At 52.8% G+C, this 22,294-nt stretch overlaps 1 protein-coding gene across 1 annotated transcript; it reads left to right on the forward strand.

Moving 5' to 3' along the window:
• Positions 1–13,703: 13,703 nt before the first annotated feature.
• On the forward strand, positions 13,704–21,358 carry IQCN (IQ motif containing N; the record flags this gene model as incomplete). Its single annotated transcript, XM_081093470.1, has 2 exons — positions 13,704–16,832; positions 20,344–21,358. The coding sequence occupies 2 exons, from the start codon at positions 13,704–13,706 to the stop codon at positions 21,274–21,276; spliced, it is 4,062 nt and encodes a 1,353-aa protein (XP_080949596.1). The 3' UTR covers positions 21,277–21,358.
• Between the last annotated feature and the right edge of the window lie 936 nt (positions 21,359–22,294).

Consider the following 22,294-nt stretch of genomic DNA (forward strand, 5'->3'; position numbering starts at 1 on the left):
GCTCGGCTCTCCGCCTCCTCCTTCCCCGCCGGGGCCCGCCGGGCTGCGCGAGGCCTGGCCGGCTCCCCTCCCCCCGCGCCTCCTCCTCTCCCTCCCGGCTCGGAGGGGGGGCTGGCGCCGGGGAGGGGCCCGCACCTCTGGCGCGGGGCGAGCGCCATCTAGGCGGGCCTGGGCGCCGGGCCGACTACCGTCCGGGCTGGGCGGGGGAATCGCTGGAGATGACAACCAGCGATTGGAACCAGCAAGCGTGCGGGTTGTCCCCTTTGGGGAGGAATGACTGCGGGTTGGGAAGGGGACAGCCCCGGCCGGAGGCAGGAAGAAAAAGGCAGAAACTTTGACTTTCTGGGCCTGTGTTTCCCTGTCTGTGAAATGGGCAGAACCATCGTCAACCTCCGTAAAATTGTGAAAATTAAGTTTGTTTACAGAGCAATGTTTGGCTTACAGTCAGTGCTCAATCTGTTTATTATTGATTAAGGGCTGGAGAAACGGAGTCTTGGGGCCAGAAGGAAGTGGCACAGGGATCTGCGCCAGGTGGTCTTTATCTAGAACTGGAGGTGGGGTACCTGCTGTGGGACCTCCCTTTTATGGCACTAACTGGAAGCCCAGGATTTTCCAAATACTTCCTGAAAGCACCTGCCCCCTACGTTATACTTTCCCATTCTGAGAAAACTGTTAGAGTGGTTGAGTGACTGGCTTGCGATCACGCAGCCTCGTTGTTGTTGTTCATCCTCACCTGAGGATACTTTGCCCATTTATTTTATTTTTTTAAGAGGGAGACATTGATTGCTTGTCTCCTCCATGTGACCTGACCTGGACCTGGGATCAAACCTGCAACCAGGTATGTTCCCTTGACCAGGAACGGAACCTGAGACCCTTAGGTGAGCAGGCTGACACTCTAACCACTGAGCTCACAGGCCAGGACCACAGCCTTTTAAGAAGACTGTACAGGGACATTTGGACCTGGGTTTCTCACCTTCAGAGCCCTGACTGCGAGGCTGCCCTCTTCGCTGGCCTCATCTAGGCTTTGCTATTGTGTGGGCCAAAGACCTGGGCTTGGGCGCCTGCCTTGGGGCCACAGGGGGATGTGAGCATTGGTGGCCCAGGACACAGGGCAAGCTGGGCTGGTAGTGTGTGTTGGACACTGACTCTCCCCAGCCCTGCTCAGACGGTGACTGAATTCTGCCTGATTTGCAGGTACAAAGAAAGAGTGGCATATGCCCACAGTCTCGGCCGTTGAAGAGTGGTACCTCCCCATCTACACGTTCCCTCTGGCCCTGGTCATCCTGTCTCCCCACTTCTTGAGGCTTTAAGAGCTGCTTTGGGGTTTGGTTTTAACCATGTGACTTCACCTGGCACCACCTTCTGGCAGACATTTCAGGAGGGCCGCCAGAGTGAGAAGAGGGGTGATGCTGAGATGGTGCCTTGACACAAAGTCGACCAAGAGCCATGTTTTGAAGGTGCCAGTTTGCCATCTTGTGACCTCAGCCAAGCTCCCCACTTCGGCCTTTTCCTGAGGAGCTGTGATGTGGGTGTGTTCACATCCAGGCACCATCTCCCAGGGCGGAAGTTGGAACAGCTTGGGGGATGAACCACAATGACATAGCTGATACTCACGTGTGCCCGGTCTATAGAGAAGGCGGCCTAGGGAGGTTGCAAGATTTGCCTAAACTGTTCACTCACACTCTGATGAAAATTGTGTGTTTTTTCCCCTACACAAACCAATTCTCCAACTCTCCAGACACCAACCGGGTTCCCTCCAGTTTAGTTCTGACAGTTTACCTGGAATTGGCATGGACCCCACAGGTGAAGGGCCCAGCCCCACAAAACTGCCCCCACTACGGACACCAGCACAAGTCTCAGGTTGCCGCCCGTACTTCTGACCAATCAGCTGTAAATTGGGGGCTTCCACCCTACTTCCTCAGATTTGGCCATTTGCTAGGACAGCTCACAGGACCCACGAAAGCATTTTACTTACTAGTTTACTGATGATAAAGGATACAACTCGGGAACTGCCAGATGGGAGAGATGCACAAGGCTCTAAGCTTCTGTGCCCCCTCTGGGCTGCCACCCTCCCAGCACTTCCACGTGGTCACCAACCAGGAAGCTCTCTTGAATCCCAGAGGTTCCATTGTATAAGCACAACTGATTGCATCTTTGGCCTTTGGTGGTTAATTCAATCTCCAGCCTCCCTCCCCTCCCAGAAGGTTTGAAAGGTGGGGCTGAAAGTTCCAACCCACTAATTAAGCCTGGATCCTTCTGGAGACCAATCTGCAGCTGGACTCTTGCTCTGGCGACTCCCCTGGGAGGCCCAGCTGAGGCCCCTGGGCCTGGCTGTTGTGGCTTTGGCGGGACCTGCTGAGCGGAGGCCAAGGTGTGTGTCAGCCTCAGCCTTGCCAGCAGTGATTCATTCACACCAGGCCTCGGCCGGCCTAGCCCCAGGAGGTGATGGGATGGCAGCTTCACTTCCTTTGCCAAGGCTGTGGCTAAGAGTCAATGCCCATTTCCACCAGGCGTGCGTGGATCCCAAAGGGGCCTTGGGCCCAGCCCTACCCTGAGGAGCCTTTGTCCTCAGAGCAAGACACAGATACCTGCTTGTTTTCTAAGAAGCAAGCCTCGCCAGTGTGGCTCAGTGGTTGAGTGTCAACCTATGAACCAGAAGGTCACAGTTCAATTCTCGGTCAGGGCACATACCCAGGTTGCAGTTGTGGGCTCAATCCCCAGTGGGGGGCGTGCAGGAGGCAGCCAGTCAGTGATTCATCATTGATGTTTATCTCTCTTCCTCTCTGAAATCAATAAAAATATATTAAAGAGAAGAAGCAAGTCAGAGTTTTCTTTGTTTTAAACCCTCATGGCTCCTAGGTGCCTTCTTAATAAAACCCAAAGTGCCCTACCCTCTCCTAGGCCCCAAGTGTGACCCCTCCCTGCCTTCTTCTCTTTCCCCTACCTCCATATCAGCTTCCTCTGTTCCCTCCTTGTGCCCAGCTTGCTCCCACCTCAGGGCCTTTGCCTACACTGTGCCCTCCACCTGAAACATCCTTCCCCCAGTTTGCGCAAGACCAACTCCTCCCCTGTGGGTCAGCCCACCCACCCCCTCTTTGATCCCTTCCTGAGTTTCACAGCCCCAAATTACTTGGGTTGTGTCCCCAGACTCAGATCAGATCTCAGCCCAAACTAGGTGCTCAGCAAATGCCCAAGGGACAGGCTGCTTCCAGACGCGTGGAGGTAGAGGAGGGTCACTTCTGTGTTCAGAGCCCTAACTTCTGCTCAGGATGGGCTGGTAATACATAGCAACCAACATGACTCTCGGCTCTGACCCAGGTCTGGCCCACCTGCTCCTGAGTCTGCCTTCTAGAACCCCCTCCTCCCAGGAGCTGGCATTGATTGGCCGGAACATGGCTGTGAGTCACAAAGCCACCCTGGCACCAAGGCCCCAAGGTTGGCCATTCAGGCTGTTGGGTTCAGCTTCAGGGGCAGGTGAGTGGAGCTTTTGGAGGGCTTAGTGGGGGTACATGGGGACCTGATCATTCTTCTCTGGTCCCCAGTGTCCTCCGAATCTCCTTGGGCCTTCCAGGCCTCTCAGAGTAGGGGTCAGCTCCCCTACCCCTCAGAGCAGAGCACTAAAGTCCCCCAAAGGCCTGATGGTGGGTTTGTCTGCCTGGGGGCCCAGCCTGGAGAGTCTTGGGAGCCTAGGGAAGTGGGCTGAGCTTGTGTGACACATAGACAAACTGAGGCTCAGGAGTTTACTCAGAATTGCCAAGGCAGTCACTCAGCTTGTATGTTTGGGGGCCCTATTCTTCCTTTATATCCCCTGTACCCCCCTTTCTCTTACTCTGTTGGCTGGTTGAATTCATCCAAAGGGTCGGACCATGTAGTTGCTAAAGCCCCAGGATGGTCCCTAGGATGGACCAATTCAGACCTTAAAGCTGCCAAATCCAGGTTTGGAAGGTTGGACTCCATCCATCTATTCATCCACCCCTTTATCCATTTCACCCGCCCATCTATGAACATCTGTTAAGCACTTACTTTGTGGACTGTTCTAGGCTCTGGGATCCAAAAGTAAACAAAAGAGACAGCTATCCCACCGAAGGGGAGCTCAGAGTCTTAATGCGGGAGGCAGACCAGGGACAACATAAAGAAGACAGACGCACAGTATGTTGGCTTCTCCAGACATCAGGGTCAGAGAAACGGGGACAGTGGCTGGGCCCACCCCCGGGAGCTGCCTCAGGCCCGTTTGCTCTTATGACTCAGTTCACATTGCCCCTTGTTCTCTCTCTTAAAAAAACAAAAAACATCACACACACACACACACACACACACACACACACACATGTTTTTATTGATTTCAGAGAGAGGAGGTGAGAGGGAGAGAGAGAGACACATCAATGACGAGAGAATCATCAATCGGCTGCCCCCTACTGGGGATGGAGCTGCAACCCAGGCACGTGTCCTGACCAGGAACTGAACATGACCTCATGGTACCGGGGTCAAAGCTCAACCACTGAGCCACACCAGCCAGGCACCCCTTGTTCTCAATGGGCCTGGCCGTCTTGGGCGGGGGTGAAGGTCGGGCAGGGTGCTGGACATTCAGGCTATCACACAGCTGAAGCCAGAATATTCATCATGAAAGGAGGGGTTGGATGAGTCTTGGAAAATTAATTGATTCTGGTCAACACTCTTGAAGTGTCTAGCCCATTATCCTCTCAATTGATGACGTGGCTGAATTTAAGTCTACCATGTTACTACTTTCCTTTCTGCCCTCTCTACGTTTTAGTCCCTTATCCCCCCTTGTCTGCCTCCTTTTGGATGATTTGAATCTTTAAATGATCCTCTCAGCGTGTACTCTGTGATAAAGAAGTCCCTTGGTCTCCTTCCAAGTGCGTACAACGTTCATCTTCATCCGTAGAGGATGAAGAGACTGACGGGCAGGAAGGGTCGGTGGTGGAGGTGTGGAGATTCCATGTGGAGCTTGCCTCCGTCATGGGTACAGACCATCATCCCTCTGTGATTTTTCCGTCGTAACCTGGTGGAAATCTTTCTCCCGTCTTCTCGGCCTCCAAACCAGAGCCCTCATGGCGGCCCATGCACTGTGGGCCTCCGGCCCCACCCGGCACCCGGACGCCCAGTGTGTGCTTACATCACCAGTTGCTGATCACCTGCTCCTCCGCCTTTTCCTTGCCCAGCAGCTCCAGACCAGCTCCGGCACGGCCAAACCAACAAACATCTCTGCGATTTGGTAGGCCAAACCACATACGCTCCGAGGAGGGCCAAACCTGTTCCAAATCTGCCCGTCCTTGGAAACCACCTGGAGTTTCATCTATCTTATGGTTCGTCTTTTATCATCATGAACAATTCTTTATATTAAACTTCCATCTTTTAAACTATTGTGGAGTTTCTACCTCCCGATTGAACCCAGACGGTGGCTCCACTGTCTTCTGGATTCCATCCTTTCGGATGAAAACTTGGCTGATTCGCGAAGTTGCTTGTGTTACGTATTATTTTTCTCTGGCTGCTTTCAAAATTTGACCTTTGTTTTTCAGGACATTGACTGGATTGAGCTCTGGTGTGTATTTCTTTGTATTTATCTTAGGATTTTCTGAGCTTTTTAAATCTATAAAAAATTTTTTTCAAACAATCTTGGGCATTATTTCTTCACGTATTTTTTTATGCCCTTCTCTCTTTTCTGGGACCCAATTACATGTATGTTAGACGTTTTGATGTTGTCCACAGATCCCTGAGTCTTGCTTTATGGCCCAGTTTCCTCCTCTGTGATCTTCAGATTGGACAGTTTCTATCTATTTATATTCAAGCTCACTGACTCTTCTGTCATCAGTTCTCTGCTTGTTGGCCCATCCAGAGAGTTTTGAAATTTCAGGTATTGTATATTTTCAATTTTAGAATCTCCACCTGTTTTTTTTTTCTAATGTATCTTTTTTAAAATGATTTTAAAATCTATTTTTCTTATTGATTTCAGAGAGGAAGAGAAAGAGAGAAACATCAATGGTGAGAATCATTGATTGGCTGCCTCCTGCATGCCCCCTTCTGGGGATTAAGCCTGCAACCCGGGCATGTGCCCTGACTAGGAATCGGACAATGGCCTCCTGGTTCATAGGTCAATGCTCAACCACTGAGCCACACCAGCTGGGCTCACTTGGACTCTTTACCACATGCAAACATTTTTCCCAGTCTTTTTGTCTTTGACCACGTTTATGGCATCATTTGCCATGCATTTTTTTCTCTTTATGAAGTCTTTTTCAGAATTTTTGAGTTTCCTATTTAGTTCTATAAAAGCTCCCTAATTCACATGTTATGCACACATTCTAATATTTGTTCTCATAATTTTTAAATCCATCTGGAAATTTTTGGACTATGGGGTGAGATAAGGGTCCAAGCTGTGTTCCCCAGATGGGTTGCCTCATACATTTGTTTTGTGCCTTATACCATGATTTTTACCTCCTGAATTAAAATACAATGTACCATTGTTACATTGGGATCAAATTTGGTTTCATCCTTCGGTCTCCGTGGTTTGTCTAGCTCTGGGTAGGTACCATGCTGTGATTATGATGGCTTTTGAGTATATTTATATATCTATTAAGTCAGGGTCTTCTTTACTAGTCTTCCTGTTCATGATCTTGGCTACTCTCATTTATTCTTTTATTTGAACACTGAAAGCCTTCCTTCGTTTTCAAAAAACTCCCTACTGTGATTCTAATTGGACATGAAGTGCTCTCTGTGAATTGTGACATTGTGTAATACTAAGTTATATGAATTCTTTCTTCCTAACCTTGTGGTACATCTTTCAGATGGCTTTTGTCTCCTTTCTTGGCCTTCATAGAACTCCTTTGACTTTTGTGTAAAATTTGTTTCTGTGACTTGTATAATTTTTGACATTACTATGAATGGTATTTCCCCCCTTTCCATTTTAATTTACAGCTCATTTTGCATCAAACGTAGAAAAGCTGCTGGGTTTTGTATGCAGCCATGTGCCTTAGGAAAGACAGAAGATAAAAATATATAGATACTGCCCTGGCTGGTGTGGCTCGGTTGGAGCATTGTCCCGTGCACTGAAAAGTCGTAGGCTCAATTCCTGGTCAGGGTGGGGATCAGAGTGTGTACGGGAGGTAACGGATCCATGTTTCTCTCTCTCTTTTACTCTCTCCCTTCTGCTCTCTAAAAATCAATGAACATATCCTCAGGTAAGTATTAAATTTATGTATATATAGCCCTGGCTAGTGTGACTCAGTGGTTAGAGTGTGGGCCTGTGCACTGAAGGGTCAAGGGTTCAATTCCCAGTCAAGGGCATGTACCTGGGTTGCAGGTTCAATCCCCGTGCAGGAGCAACCCATCGGTGTCTTTCTTACATCGATATTTCTCTCTCACTCCCTCTCCTTCCCTCCCTTCCATTCCCTCTATAAAACAATGAAAAAAATATCCTCAGGTGAGGATTAACAACAACAAATATATATATATATATATACTAGTGGCTCAGTGCATGAAAATCATGCATGGGGGCGTTGTCCCTCAGCCTGGCCTGCACCCTCTCCAATCTGGGACTGCTGGCTCCTAACCGCTCACCTGCCTGCCTGATCACCCCTAACCACTCTGCCTGCCAGCCTGCTCTCCTCCAACTGCCCCACCCGCCAGCCTGCTCACCCCCAACTGTGCCCCCTGCCAGCCTGATCACCCCCAATTGCCCTCCCCTCCTGGCCTGATCACCCCTAATTGCCTCTGCCTCAGCCCCATCACCATGACTTTGTCCGGAAGGATGTCCAGAAGGTCTCCTGGTCTAATTAGCATATTACCCTTTTATTAGTATAGATTTTTTGTTACACACAAACACACACCATACAGGCTGTCCAAAAAACTGTATACACACTTTAATAGCTGTGTATTAAAATGAAATTTTGAAAATAAAATATATTTTAATAAACACTGCCTTTATAATTATTCAAAGTGTGTGTATACATTTTAAATGTATACACAGATTTATATAAATTACATTTCAAAATTAAAATATTAATGATTAATAATATATATATATTTAAATATAGAATATATAAATATATATTTATAGATATACTAGAGGCCCAGTGCACGAATTCGTGCACGGGTGGGGTTCCTCGTCCTGGCTGGCGAACAGGGCCGATCAGCGCTAGACGGCCAGGTGAAGGGACCGCGGGATGGCCAGGGGGAGGGACCATGGGAGGTTGGCTGTGGGATCACACTGACCACCAGGGGGCAGCTCCTGCATTGAGTGTCCACCCTGGTAGTTAGTGCACGTCATAGCGACTGGTCAACGGGTTGTTTGGTCAACCAGTCTTAATGGTCACTTAGGCTTTTGTATATATAGATGTTTGTTTGGTTTTTTAATCCTCATTCATTGATTTTTCAGAGAGAAGGGAAGGGGGAGAGAGAGAGAGAGAAACATCTATCACTTGCCTCCCACACATGCCTTAACCAGGGCCAGGGACCAGAGCTGGGGATCAAACCTAAAACCTTAACATGTACCCTTTTTAAAAAGTATATTTTTATTGATTTCAGAGAGGAAGAGAGAGGGAAGGAGAGATAGGAACTTGAATGATAAGAGAGAATCATTGATGGGCTGCCTCCTGCACATCCCCCAGTGAGGATGGAGCCCACAACCCAGGCATGTGCCCTGACCAGGAATTGAACCATGACCTCCAGGTTCATAGGTCAATGCTCAAGCACTGAGCCACACCAGCCAGGCTATTTTTTTAAATTAGAATGTCTTGGGTCTTTTAGGTAGACAATTCCGGCACCTGCTAGCTCTCCTTTTAAAATATTTACACTGTGTAAATGCACCAGAGCTTTTTTAAAAAAAATATATATTTTATTGATTTTTTACAGAGAGGGAAGGAGAGGAATAGAGAGTTAGAAACATGGATGAGAGAGAAACATCAATTCAGGTGCCTCCTGCACACTCCTTACTGGGGATGTGCCTGCAACCAAGGTATATGCCCGTGACCAGAATCGAACCTGGGACCCTTCAGTCCACAGGCCAATGCTCTCTCCACTGAGCCAAACCAGCTAGGGCCACCAGAGCTTTTCTTATCCACTCATCTACTGATGGGCACTTAGGCTGTTTCCAGATCATAGCTATCTATATATATAAAAGGCTAGGTGACCATCTGATCAGTAGCTATGATGCACAATGACCACCAGGGGGCAGACGCTTCAACCAGTAGCTATGATGTGCACTGACCACCAGGGGGCAGAGGCTCAATGCAGGAGCTGCCCAGCTTCAGTGACTTCGCAGCAGCAGTTCTTGGGTGATGCACCCTGGAACCAGAGAGGAAGGAGCCCGATTCTGAGGTGTGTCACCCAAGAACCGCCCTCTTGCAATCTGGGACCCCTCAGGGGATGTCAGAGAGCCGGTTTTGGCGGATCCCCGCAGGCCAGGCCGAGGGACCCCACCTGCTGGAGGGATCCTGTGCACCCTGCAGACACCCTTCAAGCCCTGTGCTGCCCCAGGTGCAGCCAGCCGCTGGCAGCCGGCCAGGAAGGGACAGCAGGAGGTTGGCTCCAGGGCATGTCTAGCCCGTCTTGCCCTGTCCCGCCCCACTGGCCACCTTCTAATTAATTTCCTTTCAATGTGCACGAACCTGTGCACCAGGGCACTAGTTATAAATAACGGTGAAGGCCTGGGATGGGGCCGGAGCTGGATGGAAATGGGCAAATGGGGGACATCTGTAATACTGTCAACAACAAACAATTAATACAAATATTTACACTGATCATTCAAGTCCTTGTCATTTTGCTTTTAAAAATGATACCTGCAGTGGGTGTGCATCTTTTTTAAAAGAACATTTTGATTGATTTCAAAGAGAAAGGGAGAAGGAAAGAGAGATAGAAACATCAGTGATGAGAATCACACCCCACACTCGGGTTGAGCCCACAACCCGGGCATGTGCCCTGACTGGGAATCGAACTGTGACCTCCGGTTCATAGGTCGATGCTCAACCACTGAGTCACGCCGGCTGTACCATCTGTGCATCAGTTCCTTTAATGAAAACGACTTTAGGATTTCACCATTTAAAGTGGCATTTGCCGTGGTTTTGTGGTTAGCCTTACCATCTTTAATACTATTCTATTTTTATAAGTTGTTATTAGAAATAGCCATTGCAGCCCTAGCCGGTTTGGCTCAATTGATAGAAAGTCGGCCCAGGTCCTATTCTGGTCAAGGGTATATACCTTGGTTGCAGATTCCCTGGCCCTGGTTGGGGTGCGTGCAGGAGGCAACCAATCAATTTGTCTCTCACATCGATGTTTCTCTCTATCTTTTCCTTTCCTTTCCACTCTCCCTAAAAAGCAATGGAAAAATATCCTCAGGTGAGGATTAACCCCCCCCCCCCACACACACACACACAAAAGAAATAGCCATTGCATTTGATAAAACACCTTTTTTAAAAATATTTTTTTTTATTGATTTCAGAGGAAAGGAGAGAGAGAGAGAGATAGAAACATCAATGATGAGAAAGAATCATTGATTGGCTGCCTCCTGCACGTCCCCTACTGGGGGGGATCGAGCCTGCAATTGGGCACAGTGAATCAAACTTGGGACCCTTTAGTCTGCAGGCCAACGCTCTATCCAGCTCTATCCACTGAGCCAAAACGGCTACGGCAATAAAACACCTTTTTGACATTTTTTTTGAAAAACCATAGGCTGTCTTTTTAATTTCTAGATATAATGAATTACCTTGGTGATTTATACATATTGAACCATTCTTACACCCTAAGTCCTGCTTGCCTATAGTCTTCTTTTGATAACTGATCATGATTTTTTAGAATATTTGTATTTTATTCATGAGTTTTCATTTTCACAATCCACACAAACCAACACGACTATCTCTAAGGCCTCTTTTTGTCCCCTCCCAGCCACCCATGTTTTAACTGAGAGAGAGAGTGAAAATACCAACTTGTCCCACTTACGCATTCATTGGTTGTTTCTTGTATGTGCCTGACTAAGGGATGGCACCCGCAACCTTATTGTATCAGGGATGCTGTTCTAAACAACTGAGCTACTTGGCCAGGGCCTATACTGACTTCTAATTGCAGAGCTTAACTTCTGTTCCCTTTTAATTTCTTAGAGTTGGAATAACCAATTTTTTTCTTTCACTCAAAATAATATATGTGAGATACATGTATATCGCTGATCTCCTTTTTTGTAGCTGTGTTGAATGTGATACATTGATTTACAAATAAGTCAATAATTATATTGATATTTATTTATACTGATACCAGAGGCCCAGTGCATGGAATTTGCGCACAGGTAGGGTCCCTGGGCCTGGCCGGTGATCAGGGCCGATTGAGGCCTTCTGGCTGCTGACTGGGGCCTGCCTTCCAGCTGCCAACCAGGGCCTCCCTTTCCTGGCTGCCAGCTGCCAGCCAGGGCCTGCCTTCATTCTGCGCCTCCCCCTGGTGGTCAGCGCATGTCATAGCGAGCGGTTGAACTCCCAGTCTCTGGGTCAAACTCCCGAGGGGACACTTTGTATATTAGCCTTTTATATCTATTGGTTAATATGCAGTTGACTTATTTATTTTTCTGTTGATGGGTATAAACAGTTAGACCTCTTAACTATATTCATCAGTGTGGATTAGGTTGCCTTCAAGATACTGACAATTTCCCCAAGTGGTCCATATTAAAAATATATACATTTTCATGGATTACAGAGGGGAAGTAAGGGGGAGAGAGAGAGATAGAAACATCAATGATGCCAAAGAATCATTGATTGGCTGCCTCCTGCACACACCACACGGGGGGTTGAGCCTGCAACCTGGGCGTGTGCCCTAACCAGGAATCGAGCCATGACCTCCTGATTCATAGGTTGACGTTCAACCACTGAGCCATGCCGGCTGGGCCATATTTTTTATTTTAGCCATTCTTGTGGATCTGGATACTATTTCTAATGACTGGGTAGCATACAAGGGTTCTGTTGATGAATTTAAGCAACATCTTGTTGATAAGCATCTGGATTGTTTTCAGTTTTTAGCCTTCTAAATAATGTAGTGATGAACATTCTGGAATACGCTTCTTCATGCATTTGTAACTGACCCCCTAGCAATCACCTTTTTGGTTATTTCCAGTTGTTTTTGTTTTACAAAATAACACCAGAATACGCTTTCTTGTGCATTCATCTTTGTGGACTTAAACGTTCTGGGTTTTCTTGACATTTTAATTTTTGCTTTTAGCACCTCTCATGTTGGCCTTGAGCACAGAGCCGGCCCAGGGTAGTGTTGTTGCGTGTTGCGTGGGATGAAGGGCTGAAGGCTGCTTACTATTGCAAGCTGGCTTCTGGGATTGCACCTTCTCTTCCTGCTCCTCCTCCAACTCAATGACCCCCTAAGGTATGGAGGTGGCTGGGCGAGGGTCTGACTGGTCCAACCAGAAGGGGGGGGGGGACTTCAGCTAGACAGGCTCCAGGTTGTGCACCAGGATTGCTTGACAGCCTCCCAACCCTCTCTGCACCAAGGTACTTCTGAAAACCACAGTCATTTCCTCATTCTTCTTCCACCTGCCATTAATCTATCCATCATCTGTCAATCATGCACCATCCATTCACGGATCCATTCATCAGTCCACCAATACCTTCAGCTCTCTCCATTTGTACACTCATTATCTACTCAGATTTTACCTATCCATCCACAAATGCATACCTCTATCTTTCCATCCATTCCTCACTCCATCTACCACCCATCTATCCCTCCATCCCTCCATCCATCCAAATATCTATCCATCTACCTACCCATCCATCCACCAGACACCCATTTACCCACTCACCTACCCATCTATTCATCCATCCATATACTCATCCTCCTACCTAGCCATACACCCCTCCATCCATGTGTCCATTTCTTTAAATAAAAAATTTTTTTCAAGTTGATTTCAAAGAAGAAGGCAGAGGGAGAGAAGGATAGAAACATCAATGATGAGCTAGAATCTTTGACTGGCTGCCTTCTGCACACCCCCTACTGGGAATCAAGCCCGAAACCCGGGCATGTGCCCTTGACCGGAATCAAACCCAGGACCCTTCAGTCTGAAGGCCGAAGCTCTATTTACTGAGCTGAACTGGCGAGGGTGTCCATCTTTTTTGGTATTGATCCGTTCATAAATCCATCAACTTCATTTACGCATCCATTCTTTCATCCAACCTTTCATCCAGCCCCCCAACCGATCTATCATTCATTCACCCACAGATTTACCTATTCAGTATTAAGTCATGCATTCATCTATCCATTCGACTTTCGATCCACTCACCCACTCATTTATTAGTCGAGTTAGTCACTCACCCAACACCTACCCATTCATATCCTGAAACCAGACTCTATGACTGAGATGGGGACACAGAAGTGACTCAGACCTGTTTCTTGCCCTCTAGGAATTGATAGTCATTTGTGAGAGGGAAATAACAACACACACACACACACACACACACACAGAGGAAGTTCCCAAAATAGTGTGTGATCAGTGCTGTACTCACAGTATGTGCCAGATACAGGTGGCCAGGAGGCCAGGATAGAGAGGGCTGCAATGGGCAGGAGAAAGATTACAAGGTACCAGGTACAGGATCTAGGTCCCGGGACAAGTATTTGCTCCAGCCAGGACCCCTCTTGTCTGCACAACTCCTCCCTCTGACTACCTCCCTGCCACCCCACAGGCAGAGTTGATCCACCTAGGAACCAAGACAATGCCACAAGCAACACAGTTACAGTTCTCACCTAGTGGGCAGAGCTCCCACCAGCCCACCCCCAATTACCAAGGCAAGGCAGGGACACCTGCATCCAGGGAGACCCTCCCGCAACAGCCTGACAAGGGCAAGATTCCACGCCTCCGGCAGATGGTCGAAAGCAAGGCCTTCAGGAACATCCTGGTGGACGAGATGGACATGATGCAGTCTCGCGCAGCCACCCTCATCCAAGCCAACTGGAGGGGCCACCAGCTCCGGCAGAAGCTGGTCACCCAGATGTTGACGGCGAAAGGCGTCCAGGCGGCCTGGCGGCGCTTCAAAACCAGGCGCCGCCTCGGGGCGGAGAAAAAAACGAGTGTGGACGAGGAGAACATCCCTTACCACCCCCCTCAGCAGGTGCGGTTCCACCCTTCAGAAGAAGGCAGGTATCTTCCGGCCCCACCTGTCATGGTGAATAAGGAGACCCAGTTCCCTTCTGACGACAGCTTGGCTGCCTGTGCCCACGAGCTGGCCCTGCTGCAGCCCGCAGGTGTCCCACCGCCCGGCATGCCAGCTCCTTGTGCCACCGGAGGCCCTAGCGTCACTTTCGTGCCACACCAGACTGTTTCCATCAGACTTCCGTGTCCAGTGAGTCTGAGTGCCAAGTACCACCCATGTCTGCTAACAAGAACCATCAGAAGTACCAGCCTTCTCCACTTAGAAGGGGACATGACAAACACCAAGCCAGCGACTGCCAGAGCCAGCAAGGCAGGAGCCCTAGGGCCACCATGTGGAAGGATTGCCCAGACACTTCATGGCCCCCACAAGGCCCAGACCCAGGCCCAAGTGGAAGCAGAGGTCCTCAGAGCCCCACCCCAGACAGGCCAACCGTCTGTGATGACCAAGACTCCACTCAAGTCGTGCTTGGCATCCATGATGAACAAATCCATACCCCAGCCAAGCCCAACACCCACGGTAACAACAGCCAAGACCCCACCTCAGCTGGACTCGGCAGTCCCCGTGGCCAAGACCACACTCCAGTCATGCCTGGCAGCAATCTTGAACAAGATCCCACCCCAGCCATGCCCGATACCCACAATGATAACGAGCACCCCACCCCAGCCGTGCCTGGCAGCCCCGGTGACCAAGACCCCAGCTCAGATGCGACCAACAGTCTTGGTGACCAGCACTGCACCCCAGACACAACCGGTTGCCATGAACTCAATTTTCAAGCCCCCGACACAGACCTGCCCAATTCCTGTGACGACCAAGACCCTGCCCCAGGCCCACCCCACAGCCACGATGTCCAAGTCCCTACTGCACACATGTCCAGTGGCTACGCCAGCCAAGACCCCATCTCAGATGCTCCCAGGAGCCTCAACGACCAAGACCCCTACCCAGACACGTATGGCAGCCATGATCACCAAGACGCCAGCCCAGTTACGCTCAGTGGCCACGGTCCTCAGGAGCCTGTGCCTGCCTCCTCCTGCAGATGGAAATCCAAAGGCTTCACCTCCAGCAGCTGTGGAGGACGGGATTCCCAATGCCTCGTCACAAACAAACCTCAACAGACCAAGCGCCAAGGCTGTGGTGAGCGGGAGCCAGGTGGCAGGCACGGTCAAAGTCTCGTCCCATTCACACTTGACGGAGGGAAAGGTGAAATGCTGGCCCCCAGCGCATCTGGGGGCTGGGGCTCCCAAGGCTCCAGCGAGGCCTATTTCAGAAGCCGAGAAAATCAGGGCCTTCTCCCAGAAACAGGTGAGAATAGCAACCATGTCTAACACCAGCGTGGCCGAAGACAGGAGCAAGGTCTTGTCGAAGGCCCGCCTGAAAACAGATGTCATGAAGCTTCAGTCCCAGGTGGGCGTGCCTGTAGGAATGGCTGTGGTTCTGCCCCAAGCACACCTGGGCACATGCCCAGCCAAACCCCTGCCTCGAGCACAGAAGGCCACCTGTTCAACCACAGCCTCGCCCCAGAGACATATGCTTGCAAAGCAGACGAGAGCCCCGCCCCAGGCAAATATCGTCCGGTGTCTGTCCAAGCCCCCATCCCAGGCACACCCACCTGCCAAGCTAACCACGGCCCCGTCCCTGGCCCATCCGGGCACGTGTCCGACCAAGACGCAGTCCCAGGCACATCTGGCCACAGAAGTGATAAAGGTGCAGTCTCAAGCACATGTGCCTGCGAGGCTGACCAAGGCACAGTCCCAAGCCCAGCTGGTCAGAGAAACAGCCAAGTGCCTCTGTGCTGCCCATCAGGCCGCTGAGCTCAGTAGCAAGACTCGCTCCCAGCCACTCCTGGCTGGGTTCAAGGCCTCCACCCAGCCCCATCAACGCGCCGGCTCTCTCGGCACTTTGTCCCGAGCAAAGCCAGAGGACAGACTAACCCAACTCTCAGCCCATAGCTGTGCCCAGAGCAAAGCTACCAAGGGCCCATGCCAGGGGGCCTCCAAGACCCCGAGCATGCTGGTGCCTCTGCTGGCGTCCACTGGACCTTCCACATGCAACGTCGAATCCTGGGGTGACAGCCGGGCCACCCTGGCCCCGCCATCGGCCACAAGCCCAGCCGCGCCCTGCCAGGAGGAGCTGGGGGCCGCCCAGCTGGCCTCGCTGTGTGCTGAGTTGGCCACTGTGCTGGGCTCCCAGGAGGACATCCGTGCTCTGCTGGAGAAAGCTCTCCCCCAGGGGGAAGTGAGGGCGGCACTGAACCAGGCCCTGTCCAAAGAGATCCTAGGCACCACGATGGCCAAGGCCCTGCCCCAGGGCATGCTGGGCACAGCACTGGTGAAGGCTCTGTCCTGGGGCGAGCTGGGCACTGCACTGTCCTGTGCCCTTTCCCGGGGTGAGCTGCAGGCAGAACTCACGAAGGCCATACAGGGCAGACTGGTGGATGTGCTCTGCAAGGTCCTGACAGAGGAAGACCGGGCTGCCCTGAGCCAGGCCGTGTGTCAGGGTGAGCTGGGCACCGTCCTGAGCCAGTCCTTGTCTCAGGCGGCCCTCCTGACTGGACTCGTCCTCCCTAAGGCCACCTCGAAAACATTGGGAAGTGGGATGATGGTGACGCCGGTCCCAGTGGAGGTGGACTCCAGGGAGAGCCGGTCAACTGCACGGGGGCCCACCATGGGCTGTGTGAGACCACAGCTCAGCAAGGTCAGGGTTCCCCAGGGTGGGGCCTGGGAGGGCGTTGTCACAGGCGGGCCAGCGGGCTGTTGGAGGAGATGGGGGATGGGCCCGTGGTCAGGAGGTCACCCTGTTTGTCCAGGGTCTATGTGGGTGCCTCCTTGGTCACCAGGTTGATCAACTCCGTTCTCCATTTTCCCCTGATTGCTGTTTTGGACCCCACTCTGTCGTGGGATAAGGGTGACTCCTCCGTACACCCAGGGGTGGGCAAATCGGCATCAGATCTCCGCTCAGGGTGAGTGACGCAGGCCCCGCTTTGCCTGAGCCGCTCCCCTGCAGCCACCCCGCCATCGGTGACAGCTGCTCATTGCCAATGGCGTGGCCCCAAGCTCCCACAAACCACATGTGGCCAGCAGGATGGCCCCATATCTGTCAGCATCAATGGGGGAGGACAGGGTGGCCCCAGGCAAGCTTGCCAGCACTGTGGTGGTGAGAAAACCATCCACTCCCACCAGTTTGTCACCACCTATGGGGGAGGGGGTCTGCTTATTGGTGTCAGCCCTCCGGGGTCACCTGGGGGGACCCCTGGGGTGTATCAGCCATCAGCGGCCAAAAGTCTGCAACAACCATTCATGGTCCCTGTGGAGACCATGCAGAGGACTCAGCCCCAAGTCATACACAGGTCTCTGTGGGCCCGAGTGAGATGACCAACAAGATGGCCTCAGGTCTCCTGAGGGCCACCACAGTGAGTTCCCCAACTCAACCACAGACCCCCAAGGCACCCAAACACAACAGAGCATTCTGCTGCCTGGATCCATGGCTCCTGGTCGTCTCTGGGCATTCAAAAGTCAGGAGACTCTAGTCTGTTGGAAGCCTCCTCAGAAAGCCAGTTAATGCCCACCCTTCCCCACACATCCATTCGAGAAGAATTGAACACGGGTATCATTTCTGGCACGTGCTGCCTCAAGGGTGGGGCCTGGCTTCTCTCAGGCTGCTCTCAGTGCCCAATAGACTGGGTCTGAGTCCATCCAAATTTTCCCTGGCCAATGTGGGCTCCAGCATATCTCAGGTCAAGGTTGATCAATGGAGACCACCAGTGTCTTATGTCCACGGTCACCACATACAGTTACCAACAATCAAATGCTTTCAGCCAGGAGCCTGTAATGGGCATGGCCAGTCTTCTGGGGCCAGGTTCTGTAGCCAATAAGATGACCACAGCTGGGGCCCCAGGTACTGTGGTTCGTGGCAAGGCCTCCAGCTTTCCCACAGGGTCTGAGATCAATTGTGTGGCCCCCAGCCTTCCACGAGGTTATACGGTCAATTGTGTGGCCCAGACCCTTCACCCATGATCTGTGTTCAGTGGCCTGGGCCAGGACCTTCCTCCAGACCCCATGGCCAGGGCTGTGGTCCACAGCCTCCCTCCAGGTTCTGTCATCAGTGGTGTGGCCCACAGCTTTCCTCCAGTTTTCGTGGCCAGTGACGTGGCCAGGACCCTAGCTCCAGGTTCTGTGGTGAGTGGGGTGCCCCCCAGACTGATTACAGCACCTGGTGCAGGTGGGAAAAGGCAAAGTCTCTTTGTAAGACCCTGTACTGGTAACCTCTCCAAGACTGCCCCAGGTTCAGGGGTGAGTGGGGTGGGCCTAAGTGTCTCTTTTGGTTTTGTGGTCTCTAGGGTGTTCGCAGAACTTATGACTGGGGGTCTAAGATCCATGGCTAGTGTGGCTAGTCCACCCTCCACAGTCAGAAGCATGACTCACAGCCTTCCCCAGGGGTCCAGACTCATTGGCCTCACCTCCCATCCTTACCATGGAGGGCTCTGGGGACGGGTCTGCTTCCCCCTTCCAGGCATGCCATGCCACTGCCCTGGCTCAAGCTCCTCCCCAGGCCTTAGAATCTAATGGCAGAGCCAGAGGAGTGCACCGAGTGCCCACGGTAGCGGAGAGCCTCCCTGTTGAGCCACGTTCATGGGACAATAGCCTTTGAGACCAGAGATGGCCAGGCCATGATGAAGCCAGAGACCTGGACGAGGCTCTCTCCCAGGAGTCCTGTTCCAGTAGGGCAGTGATGGCGAACCTTTTGAGCTCGGCGTGTCAGCATTTTGGAAAACCCTCACTTAACTCTGGTGCCGTGTCACATATAGAAATGTTTTGATATTTGCAACCATAGTAAAACAAAGACTTATAGTTTTGATATTTATTTTATATATTTAAATGCCATTTAACAAAGAAAAATCCACCAAAAAAATGAGTTCGCGTGTCACCTCTGACACGCGTGTCATAGGTTCGCCATCACTGCAGTAGGGAGTCCATGGTCCTTGAGGCAACCCCATGGATGTCTGAGAGTCCCCTGTCACCTGATGTCGACTACGACCATGACTTCCTGGCAGAGGACAAGACTCCAAAGGTCAAAGGCTGTCGGAGGAGGAGGCAGCTCCCGGCTGAGCCAAGTCTATGATGAGTGGCATCGCCCCCGTCCTTCCCCAGCCTCCAGGTTTTGCACACCAGGGCCAGCAGTGTCACCCGAACTCTGCAGCAGAGGACAGACACCAGTTGGAGGGCCCCTAGTTCCCACTTTGTGAATTCTCATGGGGTCCCCAGTGTGCAAATGAACACAGGGCCCCTGAGCTCATAGGCGTCAGTGGCTCACATTGTCCCCCAGAGCCTCTTGGCTGCTCACATGCCCGGGAGTCATTCCCATGGAATGGTGGCTTCTACAATAATATCAGGGTAGCCCGAGCTCGCCCATGACAGGACTGTGGCATCTAGTTTGCTCCTGAGGTCTGCGTCTGGGATGGGGGGTCCCCAAACACTTCCCAGAGGTCAGGGGCCACCCGTGTGGCCTCACGTGTGCTGCCGTATAGTGTAAGGCCAGCAGGGCGGCATCCAGTGGGTTCCAGTGCATTTTGGAAGCCAGTGTCGGGGAACCTGGCTCAGAGCAGCCACCATGACCTTCTTGGCCCTAGAGCAGCGGTTCTCAACCTGTGGGTCTCGACCCCTTTGGCGGTCGAACGACCCTTTCACAGGGGTCGCCTAAGACCATCCTGCATATTAGATATTTACATTACGATTCATAACATAGCAACATTACAGTTATGAAGTAGCAATGAAAATAATTCTATGGTTGGGTCACAACACGAGGAACTGTATTTAAAGGGCCAGAAGGTTGGGAACCACTGCCCTAGAGAATCCTACACATCCTTGCATAGTAGCTCTGCCTCCAGAAGGCTAGATGGTTCCGTGGCCAAGACTGAGCCCTCCCGGTAGGTGGCGGAGCACGCCTCCAGGTCCCTCAGGAAGGCCCCAAAGGCTCCATGGGCACGCTGCCGTAACGCCAAGATCCCTACGGCCATCTGGTGCACGACATGGCCATCCCTAGGCTGCACGACGAGGTTCAGAGGGGGTTTCTGGGTTATGAATCTTCACCAAGTGGTTCCTGGCAGCCCCCGTTTAACCGGGAGTCGCTACGGGGACCTCGGGATCTGCACAGCACCATGGCTCCTGTGGACACTCACAGGGCACCACTGACTTCTGCTTTTCTCCAGGGCCCCGTGGACGCTGGCGTGGCTGGTGGCCAAACGTGGAATTCCGCCATCCCCGGTGCTGCCGTTGGGCCCATGGAGGGTGCCAAGACCCCCTGTGGTGCATGGAAACCAGCCAGGTGCGATGTGCCCTGGGCTGCCATGGGCAGGGAGGCGCTGGTGGATCCCAGACAATGTGGGGAGCTGGTGACGTCAGTTCAGACTGTGGAGAAGATAATAGTGCAAGCCGTGGTCGTCATACAGGCGTGTGCGCGTGGCTACCTGGTGCGCCAGACCATCAAGGTGTGGCACCGGTGGGCTGTCGTCATCCAGGCTGCCTGGCGTGGCTACTGCGTGCGGCGGAACCTGGCCCAGCTCCTCAGAGCTGCCACGGTCATCCAGGCCACATGGCGAGGCTACAGCATCCGCCGGAACCGGAACCGAGCCCAGCAAGTGCTGCTCCCCCGCACGTGGGCTGAGGCGAGTGGCAGGACCACGTCCACCTCCGACCACCGCTGCTTCCAGGCCTGCCAGCCGGGCGACTGCACCCTCTGCCAGTCGCTGAGGCCCCGGCTGGGGACCCCACCCAGCGCCGTGATGCTCATGGGTTCCAGCCCCCGCACGTGCCACATGTGCGGCCACACCCAGCCCACGAGGGTGGTGCAGGGCACGGGCCGGGGCACCACGGGCCAGGCAGGCAGGCTGTGGGACCAAGACACCCAGCTGAGCCCCCAGGGACCCCAGCAGCCCCGTGGCCAGAATAAGGCGGCCACGGTCATCCAGTCCATCTGGAGGGGCGTCCAGGTACGCCGCCGGCTGATGGAGAAGCAGGCAGCGGCCAAGAGGCTGCAATCCAACTGGCGTGGTCACTACACCCGGTCCTCCCTCACCACGGATGCCCTTCTGAGGCCCGCGGCGTGGGACAACCCACAGAAGACGCAGTGGCCAGGCGTCTAGGACCTGGACCGCCCAACGGGGGGCGTCAGGGGCGGTGCCATGTGGCTCTCTCGGTCTGATGAGTAAAGTTCTCCACAGCCGGGTCTTGGTCTCTCTGTGCTCATAGCGGGTCTCTTGGGCCTGGGCATGGGGGCGTGAGGGGAATCTGGAACACTCTGGACTGGGGGGACCCTAAAACTTTCAACAGCTTAGCTGGCACCCAGGGTGTGTGTGTGGGAGAGGGACCCAAGCCCTTCTCGGAGGTCAGGGGCCTCCCTATGGCCGTAGAACCTGTCCATGACTAGTGGGGTGGTGTTCGTCGGGTCCCCCTGGAAGGCGTCCCTGACACACTCCAGAAGCCAGTGGCTGGCCCTAGAGAACCCCACGGTGGATGCATGGGGCCTAATTCAGGAAATGCGAGGGCTTTCCGGCCAGGTACTAAGTGGGTGGGATGCTGGGCGCACCCGCAAGGGGCTCCAGTCTGGGTGAGAGAGGGCTGAGCACAGATGTTCCTAGCCTGTGGGTGTCAGGGACAGGGCAGGGAGCGGGGAGGGGCTACAAGCACCCAGCGGGGGCAGCCTGCTTGGCGGAGTGGCAAAGGGGAAGGTAGCATGGGTTCAGGCAGCTATGGAAGGGGCCACAGAGTGGGTGGGGGCTGCTGCGGGGAGGGGACTGAAAGCAGCAGGGGGTCCTGAAGGGATGGGCAGAATTTGAGGGCTTCTGGGTCATGGTTCAGGTGGGACTTTCAGGCGAGGTGGGCGTCCAGGTGGAGAGGGGGGCAGGTATGGCAACCCTGGGAAACGGTAGCACCCATAGGCCCTGTGTCCTGCGGCGTCACCTCCACCTCTCCCCTGGGCAGGTGTAGACATAGCCGCCTGGCCACGCCCCTGGCCCCACATCACACCTGTGCAGAGCCCGTCCGGCACCCTCCCCACGCAGGAATGGCAGGCTCCCAGCTGCCGCCGCCCTTCTGCTGCCGCAAACTGATGTGAATTTCTCTGCTTCTGGGGACACCCCTACAGGTGAGAGCAGGGCAGGG

This window comes from Myotis nattereri, assembly GCF_964212035.1.
Source record: "Myotis nattereri genome assembly, chromosome: 5".
NCBI lineage: Eukaryota > Metazoa > Chordata > Mammalia > Chiroptera > Vespertilionidae > Myotis > Myotis nattereri.